This window comes from Salvelinus fontinalis, chromosome 30 (assembly GCF_029448725.1).
Source record: "Salvelinus fontinalis isolate EN_2023a chromosome 30, ASM2944872v1, whole genome shotgun sequence".
Classification (NCBI taxonomy): domain Eukaryota; kingdom Metazoa; phylum Chordata; class Actinopteri; order Salmoniformes; family Salmonidae; genus Salvelinus; species Salvelinus fontinalis.
In genome coordinates this window covers 29,550,113-29,566,805 of record NC_074694.1, presented here as the reverse complement: position 1 = coordinate 29,566,805, position 16,693 = coordinate 29,550,113, and the positions used below count along the sequence as shown (strand labels likewise).

The window sequence follows — 16,693 nt, the reverse complement described above, 5'->3', positions numbered from 1 at the left end:
TGTTTTCCATAAAATCTTTATTTGTGGTGGCAACAGCATGCAAAAGAACTCAGTAAAAAAATGGAATGATCTGCATGTGAGGCCAAATAAGTAAAGGCAGAAGTCTGGTTCCAATTCAACAATGCCCATAGAATCATGTGTCACGAAAATCAACAGATCTCTTCTAAAGTGAGCTCAACAATATGCACATCATGTAGACTAATCTATGGACATGGTTAAGAAACACTACATATGAATCTGCATAAAACATGACTGGTTTCAGGAGCTGATGTCTGCGTTGGTAGCCTACAGTATATTGCCTTTGAAATGACACTCAGGTAGTAAAGTATAGATACAGGTGATTTGATGGTGTAAATTTATATGAAGAAAGCCATTTACAGCAATGAAGATAAGGCAGTTTATCAATAGTTTATTTCAGTGAAACTCTTTGGGGGTGTAAGTGATAGATTTCAAATAGCTGGTGACAGTTACAGGTCAATTCAAACTTTTTAAATTGATTAGATTTGTTTAATCTTTTTGGAGGATATTTAGTATTGACCAGGGCATGAATGAACAGTAACTGGCTGTCTTTATACAGGAATGTACACTGGGTCAGAAAGCGAAACAAAAAGGTTTGCCAGCCAAAGCCAAGGGGATAACACTCCATTACACTTCCCCTCTTTCGGGAAGGGGGGAAAAAAGTACATTTGAGGTTGCAAATACTCTTAAACGGTTTTAGTCAATACTATCCCACCACAAGAAGTCCGCTCCAATATTTTACAGTGCCAAATCCCAGGCAATTTATCTTTTCAGCTCATTCCCTAATGTGTCGAATCATCATACAGAGTACACATTTTTATTTAGAAAACTGTTTTCTTCCTTTATACAGAGTAATAAAAAAAGGTCAGGCAAGATGCATCAAACAGAAGTCCGAAGGCTTCAGGATGGCCTTTTCGGGTTTGTTCTGGGTTGCATCCAGCAAGGTGGGAGTTAAAAGCATTGCAGATGGAAATATAATTAATAGAGCTGACAATTCCCTAGCTCTATACAATACATTTCTATCTGAACCCTCTGACATTTGCACCCTCCTGAACAGGTGTTGCTGATAGTGGTCAAAAAACAGGACAAACTAAGCGGCTCGCTCTGTCTCAGGCATCTTACACTGGCGGGGGGGGGGGGGGATGGGGGGCAACTGTGTCATGTGCCACCCCCCCAGCGAGTCTGCCAAATCGGTGATCTTTGGCACTTAGGCTGGTAGACTCAGCTTCTTTCCTTTCAGTACTGAAACAGAGGAGAGATTTTAGGTTCAACGCACCTGTTAACAGATGACCTTAGCACATTTTGTGACAAATACCAGAGGTTCCTGGTGAGTGTTTACAGTGAAGATGAGGGCAGTGGGCAGGTAATTCAAGAATGAACTTGAGAAAGAAGACGAGTAGGCGGCCAGTACATTGCAATAAACTTTAGTGAACTATTAACAGAAAATACTGACTAAAGAATACATATGAGCATATAAGCATCGTGCACAAGAATTCGAAATGCGGTGCAGTTGTGCGTCCTCATGTACAATGATGATCTGCTCCTATATGTAAATATTTTCTGTTAATAGTTCACAAAAGTTTATTGCAACATACTGGCCGCCTTCGTCTTTTTTCTTGAGTGTTTACAGTGACAAGGAAGTAGTATATACTGGAGTTTAAAGGTCCAATGCAGCCAGTTTTATCTCAATATTAAACAATTTTGGGATAACAAGTACCTTACTGGGATTGTTTTCAATTAAAATGGTCAAAAAACAAACAAAAATATCTTCACGAAGGGCAATTTCTCAAGCAGGAATTTTGCTAGGGCTGTCTGGGAATGGTCTGAGTGGGGGGGAAACTGAAAATGTGCTGTTATTGGCAGAGGGGTAACCTGCCACCCAGCATAACATGACCATGCCTGTACCTTCAACAGAAACCACTTCATGTCACTATTCCCCCAACACTTTCCCTGGTTGCCACTTCTTGCACAACTTTTTTTAAGTCACTCTCAGTGAATTGCAGAGCATGCTTAACCATGACCCTGCTAAAAACTCGGTTTAAAAATGGTGCAGGTCACACATTTGTGAGTTGAGAAATAAAGTAGGAATGGAAAGCTGGGATCACCCTCTTAACAAAGGCCATTAAAGCTGCTGTTTTCCTTGCGATTGCAATAATTTTTATACATTGACTGCTTGTCAGAATACATGTTTCCCTCCTATGGCTCTCGTAACTTGAATGCGCCTCGAGAGGAATATTTATCTTGTATAGAACACACAAGCCAACTAGGTAGATAGATAAAATATTCTACTACTACAAGGTTGTCTGATTTTTCTATTCATTACTTGTTTTGTTTGCAGAGGAAAAGTAAATGAAGACCGTTCTAACACCTTCAAAATGTGCCTCGACCAAAATATGTTTCCATGTTTTTTTGAGTGGTGGCAATTTTACCGTAGCCCAGTGCAACAGTTAAATGACTGCTGCGGAAATGCTGCACCAAACTTACTTAGTAAATAAGTCAGAAGACTGCAGCTCGACTCACCTTTTGTCACATACAGATAGAAGAAGTCGCAATAGAGGATCGTCTGAACAACACCGGCCACGATGGCGATCATGTCAAAGAATCCCTCGAAGTAGAAGCGCCAGATCCAGTTGATGAGGTAGAGAGCCCGGTACAGGCCCAGGAAGAACAGGTAGTGGGTGGTGATGGTCTCCGCCTCGCCCGTCTTACTGATCATGAAGAGCTGAGGCAAGATGGCCACCGACTCCAGGTAGATAGAGAACGTCCACAGGATCTAGAGGGAGAGGAGATGGGAGATAGTGAGAGGTGGAGTCTGTGGCTGTGTAGACACATTTCCCGGCTGTGTCATGAAAAGTTGAGTGCGCAGTTCCGAATCAGGAAGCAGTTTACATGAAAGTAAATACGATCACATCCGACTTATCGTCTTGACAACATCCCAAATGTCAGAGCATTGATTGCGGAGCAAGGTAAAATATCACAAGTGGAGCTAGAAGAACAATATACTTGTTGAGTATAGCTATAGTCATTAGTCTTGTGTGTTTTCATGGTCATCACTCACTGCTAAGTTTGAAGGTCCCGACATCAGCTACGGGCGTTTTGTTGCGAGAATGCGCACGCATCACTCGAATGTGACATTTGCTTTTAAACTATATCGGTTGCTGTATAATACGCTGATGCAGTATGCATTCATCTTAATGAGAGACAAGTAGGTGTGTCCTTACCTCGAGGGGAGAGAAGTCGTGGTTGACGAGGAACGCCAGCCCTCCTACGGGGACGACCAGGAACTCCACTCTGAAGGTGTCATGGTTACCATCATAGGTGGCCTTGAACTTAGCGTAGATCAGGTACACGGTGGCGTACGCACAGCCAATGTAGATTACCTGAAACATAATACAATACACCAATCACTAACTTGATCCCTTCACTGTAACTTGGAAGATGTGTGTATACATCCAATTAGGTTAAGCACACGGCAACCTCAGAAACCGATGAGAAAAGTGAGCAAATTAGCTGCTTGTGTTTTCAACGTACTAGCGCTTTCCATAATTAGAGGTACACATTCTTGATGCACCCACTCATACACCAATGAACCTTGGGTATACACGGGTGTGTCAACTTAACAGTACTTCAATATTGACTCGTGAGTAGATCTCTCTACTATAGAGAATGGGCAGGGTGTGTTGCTTGAAAAAAGATCTCTAAGAGGATTCGCCTGTCACCCTCACGAGGTCCATTGTTTGTGTGTGTGTGTGTCTCACCTTCATGGTGGTGTTGTAGAGGGAGATGAAGGAGGTGAGCAGGTCCAGGTAGCGACTGGTGAACACCAAGGCGAACAGGATCTGACTCTTCCCAGAGATACCTGTCAGAGAGACAAAAAACCAACAGGTGTATGAGACGTCAGATGTCTCTCTTCTCTTCCAAACTCACAACAGCCCACCATGAGTACATCTCAAAACCCCTAAGTGGCTTCACCTCCTTCAGTCTCATTTCCTTCATCTGAATTGTGAAAGAATTGAGATGTTAGCCTTGCATCTTTCCTTAGAGTAACCACTGATCTGACTGGACAGGGTTGGTGTGAGGCTATGAAGTTGAATCCTTGCTTTCACCTATCCAGTCAGGTCAGATCAGTGTTACTTCTCAGGGAGGCAGAAAGGAAAGAAGTGTTTTTGAACAGGGACTTTGGTGGCCCCTTGGTAGAAATCTAAACCTGGAAAGCTAATTTTGTCCCATTTCACTGGCTAACCCAGTTAGGACCTGCAGACTCATAACTACACAATGTTTTGTGTTCCATCTTACACTTGTCAATGTCATCAACTTGAAGGTACTGCTATGGCAATTCCTGACATTAGGCATTATGGCTGTGACTTATTCCACAAGCAGCAACATCAAATGAATATAAGGTGACCTTTGTTTGTGATGCTTGCGTACATTAATTTCTGATTCTAACTGCAGGAATGAAAACATGACAGATCAAATCCACTCAGCATCTGTGATGAGGTAAAAGCTAGTCGGACTCCATACAGGAGAATTGCAAACACACAACCAACTGAGGGTCTGATGAGAAGTAGGCTTAGTACAGTATTATCACATACAAATGCTTAGACCACCTGATGTACAATCCTGGGCTCGCCATGACAAAAACCTACTCGTTCAGACTGTGCTGAAAGAAGATCCATCCTCAACCTTCCTATGCCTGACCAATACACAAAGATATTATATGGCTACGGTCAGTGGCTACAATCTCAGTTATGTTTTGAGAACTTCTTTCCTCTCTAGCATGGCCAGGTAGTGACAACTGTGATTAAAATCCAAAGCATTTTATTACAGGTGATCTAAACACAGGCACAGAGACTTACAGCTGCTCCTGTAAGTCTATCTAGGCCAGCCTGGGCCAACCTGCAAACACTGGCAAGTGGTAGCACCCTCTTGTAGTCAAGAAGCTCACAATACATTAATAACATTGCTAGACTAGAGTATATGAAATATTTAATTCAACTTCAGTGCTGCGATTATGTTTCTAATGACAGGCCCAGTACCAGAGCACAAACTGATTTTTGCCTGACTGGAATGTCTCACAAATCCAATCTCTTGTGTGAGAAGCTACCTGCCTACTGAAGTTGTTGATTGTGACAGGTATCTGACAACTCAGATAATCTTAAACCTAACCTTCAACCCCACATGATTCGTAGACAACGGGTGTAGACTAACAGTGAAATGCTTACTTACAGGTCTATTTCCAACAATGCTGAGTTAAAGATTTAATAAATTGAAGTAATGACACAAGGAATAAATACACAGTGAATAACAAATAAAAATAACATGGCTATATATAGGGAGTAGAAAATAACAGTACCGAGTTCATGTGCAGGGAGGGGTACGAGTTAATTGAGGTACCTATGTACTGTACATTTAAGTAGGGGTGAAGTGACTAGGCAACAGGATAGATAAGACACTAGCAGCAGCATATGTGGTGAGTGTGAAAGTGTGTTTGTACGCATGTGTGTTGGGGTGTCAGTGTAAGTATGTCTGAGTGTGTGGGTAGAGTCAGTGCACGAGACAGTGCAAAAAAAGGTCAATGCAGGTAGTCCAGGTAGCCATTTGATTAGCTTGTTAGCAGTCTTGTTTAGAAGTCTTATGGCCTTACATAACAGACTGCAACAAGCCTTGTATTCCCAGGGGAAATTGGAAATGGACTACTTTAATTCTGTACAAGTTAAAGTAATAAAGTCCTGTATCAGCCGTGCATTTGACAGCAATTTGATTTTTTAAAACCATATTATCCGCGTTAAGTGACAGCGCTACCACGTCAAAGGACAGACCACCGTAGCGACGGCGAATTAGCGGACTAAGCTCAAAGGTTTCTGTACTACAACAGGGATGATGAGGCATGACATACCACACACACTGAAAAGCGTTTAGTGGGCCCTGTAAACTGACGTGCGCAGATGTTGACCTGATATCGCTAGCTAGCTAATAAATGAGCGGGGTACTCAACACAAGTCAACTAACGTTACTTAGCAACGGACATTGCATGCATTTCATTTGGGTATATTAGATTTGCTGGACTTTGTCCTTTCCCAACATTGTCCTGTTTACTAGGCCGTGCTAGCATCAAATGCTAACAATCTGATTTGATGAAGCCTCAAACTAACGTTAGTTGCCTAGTAGCAGTTAGCTTGTCAACAATAATCCACTGCAAGGAAACGTTGCTAGTTTAATAGTTAGATACATTGCACTGTAATTGAGATGGCAATCGGAGATGTATGCAGCTTGCAAATAGTCCAAATGTGAATCTTACTCACCGGCACAGGACCTGGTTTTCCATATTTTTAGCAGTAGGATGATGATGGCTGCTAAATGGGAGAGATCACCAGTGAGTCTGAAAATGTTCATGTTTCTGCTGGGTGCTGCAGGCGGCTGTGCCTTCGCTAGAACGAACCTATGCGGGTGAAATCAAATACGACCTTCAAGCCTCTGTTACTTGCAGGTTTAAAACCTTACAAGAGGGTCTGTCCGGCACCTAAATCGACGTTTTCCTCGGTCTGGATGGGAAAATGGCGAGTAATGCGCGACGTGGCCCGGAGACGTGGCCAAGGATAGTCGCGCCCAATGCAAGCCGGGAAAAAATTGACGTTCGCCTAATGAGAGGTTGGACACGCCCGTGATCACGGAAATGTATTTTATATTTTCAACTACTATATTTATAAAAACTAACCCACAGGCTCATTTGATAATTTGACAGTGGAATAAACAACAACTTTGCAGAACATATTCATATGAAAGTGAAATAATCACCAGTCAGTCAAATGCACATGATACATGATACATGACACACATCAAATACCCTTCATTCAAATGACATCCTAATCTGATACTGCATTTACCGTACACGTCATCTCAAACGTCTATTGCGCTTTCTAAAATATACAAAAGTTTACTATTGAATATGAAGATCAAGAATGACATGTCGCAGAAAAAAAACATGTATTTGTTGTTGAGGGGATATTATTTTTCAAGTAAAATACACAGTGAGTGGCACATTATTTAAAGTTAACGAGTTTCTGCCCACAACACTTCAGATGGGAGGTATTCACTGATAAGGCCTCGTATTGCTATCAATAATCAATCCAGATACCAGTGACATTGTAACAGAACGATAATGCCCAGTTGAAAATACAACAGGTAGAAAGAGCTTGACTGAATCAATGGAGATCCAACTATTCATATGTACAGTTTCACAATGTGATATTGCTGGAGAAATTAAGTATCAACCCAGAATAAGACAATAAATTTAAAGCAATATACTTCAACAAAGAACAGACAATTTGCAGAGTGATATGGAAAATTACTGAGGATAATAGCAGCCGATATTGCCACTCCTATTTGCCATATCTTCAATTTAAGCTTACTAGAAAGTGTGTGCCCTCAGGCTTGGAGGGAAGCAAAAGTTATCCCTCTACCTAAGCGTAGTAATGCCCCTTTACTGGTTCAAATAGCCAACCAATCAGCCTGTTACCAACCCGTAGTAAACTTTTGGGATTTTTTTGTTGTTGATCAGATACAATGCTACTTTCAGCATGCTTATAGGGAAGGACATACAAAAAGCAAAGCGCTTACATAATTGGCTGATGATTGGCTGAGAGAAATTGATGATAAAAAGATTGTGGGGGCTGTTTTGTTAGACTTCAGTGTGGCTTTTGACATTATCAACCATAGTCTGCTACTAGAACAAATGTATGTTTTAGGGTTTTACACCACCTGCTATATTGTGGATAAAGAGTTACCTGTCTAACATAACAAAGAGGTTGTTCTTTAATGGAAGCCTCTCCAACATAATCCAGGTAGAATCAGGAATTCCCCAGGGCAGCTTTTTTCAATCTTTACTAATGACATGTCACTGGCTTTGACTAAAGCCATGTGCCGTGTGTCTATGTATGCGGATGACTCAACACTATACACGTCAGCTAGTACAGTGACTGAAATGACTGCAACACTTAACAAAGAGCTGCAGTTAGTTTCAGAATGAGTGGCAAGGAATAAATTAGTCCTAAATATTTCATAAACTAAAAGCATTGTATTTGGGATTAATCATTTACTAAACCTCAACTAAATCTTGTAACGAATAATGTGGAAATCGAGCAAGTTGAGGTGACTAAACTGCTTGGAGTAATCCTGTATTGTAAACTGTCATGATCAAAACGTATTGATACAACAGTAGTTAAGATGGGTAGGAATCGATCCATAATAAAGCATTGCTCTGCCTTCTTAACGGCACTATCAACAAGGCAGGTCCTAGAAGCCCTTGTTTTGTCACACCTGGACTACTATTCAGTCGTGTGGTCAGGTGCCACAAAGAGGGAATTGCAATTGGCTCAGAACAGGGCAGCACAGCTGGCCCTTGGATGTACACAGAGAGCTAATGTTAATAATATGCATGTCAATCTCTCCTGGATGAAAGAGGAGAAATTGACTTCATCACTACTTGTATTTGTGAGCGGTTTTGACATGTTGAATGCACCGAGCTGTCTGTTTGAACTACTGGCACACAGCTCGGACACCAATGCATACCCCACAAGACATGCCAACAGAAGTCTCTTCACAGTCCCCAGGTCCAGAACAGACTATGGAAGGCGCACAGTACTACATAGAGCCACGACTACATGGAACTCTATTACACATCAAGTAACTCATGCAATCAGTAAAATTAGATTTAAAAAACTGATAAAAATACACCTTATGGTAAAGCGGGGACTGTGAAGGAACAAACACAGGCACAGACACATGCATACACACACACACACACAATAACATATGCACCATACACACACACGTACACATGGATTTTGTGTGGTAGTGGAGTATGTGCCTGAAGGCACACACTTGGTGTGTTGTGAAATCTTTTGTGAATGTGTTGTAATGTTTTAAAATTGTATAACGGACTTAATTTTGCTGGAACCCATGAAGAGTAGCAGCTAATGGGGATCCATAATAAATACTAGTAGTATATGACATCCTCCCTATCTCTCATTTACAGATCTATTACGTGTTTTTATATTCTATGGCAAACATCCATTTTGTGTGTTTCTTTGCTTAGAATGTAGAGGTATGACACGGTATGACACATGCTGGTTGGTAAACAGTGGAGCTACCTGAGTTTCAAACCAGGATTTAAAAAGATAATCAGAGTTTAAGAAAATATCTTGCTTCAGCTCCACCAGTTAAATAAAAATCCAGCACCCATTCAGATAGGGGCTTTTAGCAACACGGGTGTATTTACATTAGCGTTGCTTTCAATTATATTGGGTTGCACAAAAACAGTCCGCAGGAAGCCAGAAGTTAAATACAATTCCATTTTAACTGGCGGACAGGGCAGTTGATCATTATGACGGGAGGAATTTGAGACAAAATATCAGACTTTAAATAATACAATCCTTTAGATATTTTGTCTAAAATGTCTCCGTCATAATGACCAACCATCTTGCCACCCGGAACAGTATATTCAAATGGAATTGTATTTAACTTCTGGCTTCCTGCGGACTGTTTTTGTGCAACCCAATACAATTGAAAGCAAGTATGTAAGTATGTAAATACACCCGCGTTGCTAAAAGCACCTACCAGTAAGATTAAACCTTCTACTGTACACAGACGCTCTAGGAATATTCAGAGGATGCATCTCAATAGTCTGAAGTGGCTTCCTCTCTTCTACTCAGTCTGCATTCATCTGAAAACACAGGTTGGGTGAAAGCAACATTGCAAAAACCTCTCACTTGTTCAGTCCCGTTGGAAAGATAATCGGTTTAAGATTAGTGCTGATGAACGAAGGAAGAAATGGATGAAATTTTGGACAATTCAGAAGCATTTCAAGATACAGTAACTGACTTCACTCCTCCACAGGTTTCAGGACAAAGACGGCATCGTCCAGTACATAGTAATCTTTGTACGTGTCTCCCTCACACAGGTATGGCAGCCGAGTCCCTGTCTCCACCTCAAACCCCACCTCCTGGAACACCTCACTGACAGGTTGGTGACTTGCTCCTCTCACTTCTTCCCCGTCACTTTGATGTGCTCTCTGGGATGCTTCCTACCTATAGACAGAAAAAAAACTCATTCAGGAGACTAGTCTAGAAAAGGCCTTGTGGCAGCCGAAACAACAATAAAAGTATTCTACCTGTTCCCATGTCTTTGATTTTCAATACAGTTACTATCCAGCCCGAAAGGATAAAGGATGTTCCATGGCATTCACACAAATATCTCAAATGACATCAGTATATGATTTAGCTGAAAGTCTCAAGTAAGGACATGGCCCTAAGTCTTTATCCTGTCTCACTGATCTCTGCTCCATCTCACCTATCTACACCCAGGGCTGGAAGGGCAGGACAGTGGCCAGGATGAGTCTCCCTGTGCCGGGCACCAGCGAGCGATGGATGCCCCTGAGGAGATCCATGGGGCCGTCATAGCGGTCCAGCAGATTGAAACAGCTGATCAGGTCATACTGGAACCCAGTATGCTGCCACTCATCAATACCTAAAAGCCTGAGAGAAAGAAGAGACTGAGTGTTTGTTTGTTTGTGTGTTTGTGTGTCACTTACTTGCCACTTCATGGGAGGAGACCTCAGTAGTGTAGACTTCTCTGAAATGGGCTCCCATCACCTCAGTGACTCCCCTGTCCCCAACCCCTAGGTCCAGCAGTCTCTCCCCTCGCCACTCGGGAGCGACGCGGAGCAGCTGCTGAAACTGATTCGCAGTGAACACAAACAGAGACACGACCTAGGAACCTGGTAGCGAGGGAAAGAAGAATGAGTGAGGGGTGCAGCACCTGGCCAAAATACAATGAAAAGAGGTGAGAATAGAGAATAAGTGATGGGCATGGAAAGATCCAAGAAAGGAGAAGGGCGTGAGACAGACGGAGAGAGAAAATGACAGCATTAAAACGCTGTGTTTACCTACCCGTTGATGGACGTACGTGAGACCAGCGGGTTGAGGACAGTGGAGATGACAGAGTGGTAGAGCTGGGTGAACATCCAGCCAGACTTCTCTATGTTGCATCTCAGAAAAGCCTGGGTGTCCCGGTCCAGATGGCTCTGCGCAAACAGAGATGGATGCAACCTCAGGAGGCTGAAGAAATTTGGCTTGCCACCCAAAACCCTGACAAACTTTTACAGATGCACAATCGAGAACATCCTGTCGGGCTGTATCACAGCCTGGTACGGCAACTGCAGCGCCCTCAACTGCAAGGCTCTCCAGTGGGTGGTGCGATCTGCACAACGCATCACCGGAGGCAAACTACCTGCCCTCCATGACACCTACAGCACCCGATGTCGCAGGAAGGCCAAAAAGATCATCAAGGACATCAATCACCCGAGCCACTGCCTGTTCACACCGCTACCATCCAGAAGGCGAGGTCAGTACAGGTGCATCAAAGCTGAGACCGAGAGACTGAAAAACAGCTTATATCTCAAGGCCATCAGACTGTTAAACAGCAATCACTAACTCAGAGAGGCTGCTGCCTACATTGAGACCCAATCACTGGCCACTTTAATAAATGGATCACTAGTCACTTTATACAATGCCACTCTAAATAATGCCACTTTAATCATGTTTACATATCTTACATTACTCATCACATGTATATACTGTACGTTATACCATCTATTGCACCTTGTCTATACTGCTCTGCCATCGCTCATCCATATACTTACATGTACATATCTCATTTACCACTTTAGATTTGTGTATATTAGGTAGTTGTTGGGGATTGTTCGATTACTTGTTAGATATTACTGCACTGCCAGAACTGGAAACACAAGCATTTCGCTACACTTGCATTAACATCTGCTAACCGTGTGCATGTGACAAATCAAATTTGATTTTCTAACAGGTCTGGAGAGCACCTGTACCACTGATGGGGGGAGGGTCTGAGCGAGGGGGAGTCTGTGAGCAGGGGGGAGAGAGAGCAAAGGGGATAGTGCAAGAGCTGGGGAGAGGGGAAGGGAGATAGGAGAAAAACAGAGAGCGAAAGAGGGAGAGAATCGATAGCGAGATTTACAGTGATGACACCACTGGTTTATCAGGTTATTTGTATCAATCTCTTCATAAACAAGGACATCAAATTAAAAAGTATTGAATATGATTCAGAACGAATTATGACTTCTATTCCACCTGGCAACCAAGGGAATACGGTCTCTTGTTCTTGCTGATTGCACACTCCTGCCTTTAAATGCTCACTTCAGTAAAAATCATGACCGTGAGAAGTGTGATATCCTCTGACAGTAAATAGCTAGAGTTATTTATTTATTTAAAAGATAACTCTGTAACTAACTAATTACCTTCTGGGTTTCTTGTCCAGCTTCTGTGCTTTAGCTCATCATGTTCATGTAAGTGAACGGGCGGGTTGACTACGCACGTATTTCCCCATCCACATCGTTCTAGTACGAAGCAGCAAGGCAATGTAGCCAAACACCCACGCCACAAAAAGCAATGTGCTCACCTGCAGATGTTACATACCAACAATAACGCAACAGAATTGGCAGCTATAAAAGGTGCCTGTGGCAGCCTGGTTGTTGACTGACTGGCCATTAGATATTCAAGTTGTTAAACAGATGTAATATTAGCTATCCAGCTAGCCAGAGAGTCTCCCATTGTGATATCACACGAAGTGAATACCTTTAGGTTCAAACATAACATTCACACTAACCTGAGGGTGTGGTGAGCTTTTGGAGTCCGTATGTTATTTATTCAACATCTCAATCCGTTGTGCAAATATATACTCCGTTTATTAGGTACACCCATCTATTACCAGGTCGGAGCCCCCTTTGCCTCCAGAACAGCCTGAATTTTTCAGGGCGTGGTGTTCAATCGTTGCTCAATTGGTATCAAGGGATCTAATGTGTACCAGGAAAACATTCCCCACACCAGTACACCACCGGCACCAGCCTGTACCGTTGACACCAGGCAGGATGGGTCCATGGACGCATGCTGCTTACGCCAACTCCTAATTCTGCCATCAGCATGACGCAACAGAACCGGGATTCTTCGGACCAGGCGATGTTTTTCCACTCCTCAATTGTCCAGTGTTGGTGATTGGAGCTGCTGGAGCTGCTTCTTGTATAAGGACTGCTTGGATAGGTAAAAATCCTATGATATCGCCTATTGTGTTGAGGAAGTGGATCAATAGGGACTGCTTGGATAGGTAAAAATCCTGTATAATACCATTTCAGAGAAGGGCTGAATTTGCAGGAAAGCGTAAGAGGTGTGTGAAAGTGAGTGTGAAAGTTCTCTGCTGTTGCTGGTGAAGGGGTCGCGCACCTCTCCCGAATCATTGCTTAAGTGTGACCTGGTAGGGAGGACACACCCAGTCCCGCACTAAAGGAGAGGAGTGTGAATGGTACATGAATAACCATTTAAGTAATATAATAGAATTTTGAACAGTCAGGATAAATAAAAAAAATACATGAACATTATAGAATCAAATTAAATAGTCAAGACGACATCAGCGATTGCCCGGTAAGGCCATTAAAGATTGATTCGTGTGCTGCAAGGTAGAATAATATATAGTACAGAGAAACATAGAAGTAATAACATTTGAAGTAAGCACATACTCAAAAAGAGAGAACCGTTTTAAAAACTTAGAGACAGGGGTATAAACCAATAGACCGAATGCAATAATCAGAGAAAGAAAAATAACGTGGATATCAATAGGAGGGAATAGGGTGTGGTCAAGCCATCCAGGGCTTAACAGAACGTTAGGAAGATTTAACCCTGGACCAGTAGGGAGAAATATAAGAACAAGAGAAAGAGAGTGGTTTTAATAAAGTGAATAGCACAATAAAATTAAACTAGGAAGCAAAGAATAAATACGATTATCACAGGAATCTAAAGGAATAAACAGACAAATAAACTCGAAAACAAGAATATCAGTAGCGTTTGAACAAGATAAGGAAGATAATAAATTAAAGAGCATGTAACGATTTTCGTCTGAAGATGAGGACTCATCGGACCAAAGCGCAGCGTGGTAAGTGTTCATGTATTAAAAACAGACCACTAAACAAAAATAACAACGAGAACGAAACGAAACAGACCTGTCTGGTACAGACACAAAGACAGAAAACAACTACCCACAAAACAAAAATGGAAAATGGCAACCTAAATAGGATCCCCAATCAGAGACAACGATAAACAGCTGTCTCTGATTGGGAACCAATTCAGGCCACCATAAACCTACATTCCCCTAGACAATACAAAATCCCCATAGATAAACAAAAAAAACCTAGACAAGACAAAAAACCCTAAACAATACAAAAACTAAACAAACCACCCTTGTCACACCCTGACCTAACCAAATAATAAAGAAAACAAATATAACTAAAGTCAGGGCATGACAGAGCAGCAATAATAAAAGTATAAACTGTCATTAGACTAATATTAAAGAAAATACTAATAACTAGCAAACCTAACATAGAAAAAGGAATAAAACTGAGATTGATGGTAGGAAGACCAAAAATACAAACAGCAAAAATGAGTAAAACGGCAATAGAAATTCTGGGCGCTAGGCATCCCTTATGCAAGGAAGAACTAATATAAATATCTAAGAAATGGGAATAACGCACCAGGAAAATGGGTACTAAATGGCCAGAGGAGGGAACATTTGATGTCTCAGTGTGTGAGGAAATGGAAATTCGAATAAAAAAAATCATAAAACACATGATACAGGAAAGAAAAGGAAAAATAAAAGAGAAAGAGAAAATGAGGTGCTAAAAATGTTCAAAGCAGAAGGAGAAGGATTGCTGAAGAGCATGAAAACAGCAAGAGGAATGTTAAGGAAATGTCACGCACTGATCTGTTTCACCTGTCCTTGTTATTGACTCCACCCCCTCCAGGTGTCGCTTATTTTCCCCAGTGTATTTATCCTTGTGTTTCCTGTCTCTCTGTGCCAGTTTGTCTTGTATGTTTCCAAGTCAACCAGCGGTTTTCCCATTCTCCTGCTTTTTGCATTCTCTTTTTTTTTGTCCTCCCAGTTTTGACCCTTGCCTGTTTCTGGACTTTCCTGCCTGACCTCTCTGCCTGCCTTGACCACGAGCCTGTCTGCCACTCTGCACCTCCTGGAGTCTGATCTGGTTTTGACATTTTTGCCAGTCCACGACCATTCTCTTGCTTACCCCTTTGGATTAATAAACATTGGAAGATTCCAACCATCTGCCTCCTGTGTCTGAATTTGGGTCTCACCTTGTGCCTTGATAGGAAAGGTGATGAAAAAACAGACAAAAAGGAAGCCGTTTTTTTCAAAACCCCCACCATACACCAATGGACAATTTCCACTGGTGTCAGGGAAGGCAGAAATAAGGGGAAAAATAGAGATAGAGGATGAGAAGGAGACTCCCCCTACGCCCTCTCGGATAAAAGAAAAAGGAACTGAGCAAGCTACAGAAACAAGATTGGAAAGTTTTGACTGTTACAAAGGACTAAGGAAAGCCCTGGCAAAGATGCAAATAGGAGAAGAAGATCAGGATGAATAATCATTAGACAGAGATATAATGGCAGAACAGAGTGGTCTCAGAGAACAGGGTCTTAGGGAACTGAGTGAGGAAAGTGAACGGGAAGGATTTGACCTAAGGAAAGGACTCTTACAGAGAAAGAGAAGAAGAAGAACAGGAGAAAAGAAAAAGAAAATGAAAGAGGCCTTGGAAAGAAGGCAGGGTAGCAGAGAAGAATATGGGTGTGAGGAACCTCTGGAGGAAGACTCAGAGACTAATGAACACTTTAAATTGGTAAATAAAGAGTTAGAGAGAGTAGAATGACAACTAAGAGAGCAAAAACAACACTGGGCCCACAGGGAACAGAGTGGGGGAAGAAGAACTAGCATTGACAAAGAGCTAGAAGCAAGAACATGGGAAGACAGAAAGAAGCTGGAAAAAACTAACCGGCACCGAACGCATTGCCCAATTCTAATAAAAGGGACCTAAGGGCATTACGTTCCATGGGGCTCACAGGACCTGGAAGGGTTGGTTACCTGTCTACTTGACCTCCATGACGGAGCTGTAAAATAGATCAGAACCTTTGAAGAGCAAACCATGGGGAAACTACTGGCTGTGGGGGATCTGAAGGCACTGTTGGCGAGAGTAGTAGGAGCGGCAAAAATTGAGGATGTACTGGATGCCAGTGGCCTGAGAACGGCAGTATGGGATCCAATGAGGGATGGAGTAGACTTTGATACATACCGTCCTGGATTCTGGAGGGCCCTAAGAGAGGATTACCCTGCACGGATTGACCCAAAGTCAAAAAGGAATTTTAATTATGAGATTTTTGTTGTTTGAATTTGGCACCCTGCACTTTCACTGGCTGTTGTCATATCATCCCGTTAACGGGATTGCAACCATAAGAAGTTATTAAGGGCAATTAATGACATAGCACAGGACTGGGCTGCGGAAGTTCCTAACCCTCACATGCTGCTGACCAATGTTTCCCCAGATGTTTTTTTTTTTTACCGTTATTTTACCAGGTAAGTTGACTGAGAACACGTTCTCATTTGCAGCAACGACCTGGGGAATAGTTACAGGGGAGAGGAGGGGGATGAATGAGCCAATTGTAAACTGCCAAGATGCCAAGTACTTTACAGTGATTGATCTATGTGGAGCATTTTTTTGTGTGCCCCTGGCGGAGGAGTGTAGACATTTGTTTAC

At 42.3% G+C, this 16,693-nt stretch overlaps 1 protein-coding gene and 1 pseudogene across 1 annotated transcript; both read right to left on the bottom strand.

The window, feature by feature from the left end:
* Window positions 1-6,642, bottom strand: kdelr2b (KDEL endoplasmic reticulum protein retention receptor 2b). The gene is made up of 5 exons (XM_055890375.1): window positions 6,321-6,642; window positions 3,777-3,877; window positions 3,240-3,398; window positions 2,539-2,791; window positions 1-1,260 (listed from the first exon to the last, which is right to left on the bottom strand). Exons 1-5 carry the CDS (start codon window positions 6,409-6,411, stop codon window positions 1,226-1,228), a joined length of 639 nt encoding a protein of 212 aa, XP_055746350.1. The 5' UTR covers window positions 6,412-6,642; the 3' UTR covers window positions 1-1,225.
* Window positions 6,643-9,568: 2,926 nt separating this feature from the next.
* LOC129828506 (protein-L-histidine N-pros-methyltransferase-like) lies at window positions 9,569-15,949 on the bottom strand (annotated as a pseudogene).
* Between the last annotated feature and the right edge of the window lie 744 nt (window positions 15,950-16,693).

Excerpts from the sequence above, each read along its gene's own strand:
- kdelr2b (XM_055890375.1), bottom strand. The coding sequence starts at position 6,411 with ATGAACATTTTCAGACTCACTGGTGATCTCTCCCATTTAGCAGCCATC. Across the intron at positions 2,792-3,239 it reads ACGACTTCTCTCCCCTCGAG|ATCCTGTGGACGTTCTCTAT; the intron begins GTAAGGACACAC and ends CTCTCCCTCTAG. Across the intron at positions 1,261-2,538 it reads CTATCTGTATGTGACAAAAG|TACTGAAAGGAAAGAAGCTG; the intron begins GTGAGTCGAGCT and ends CCTCTGTTTCAG.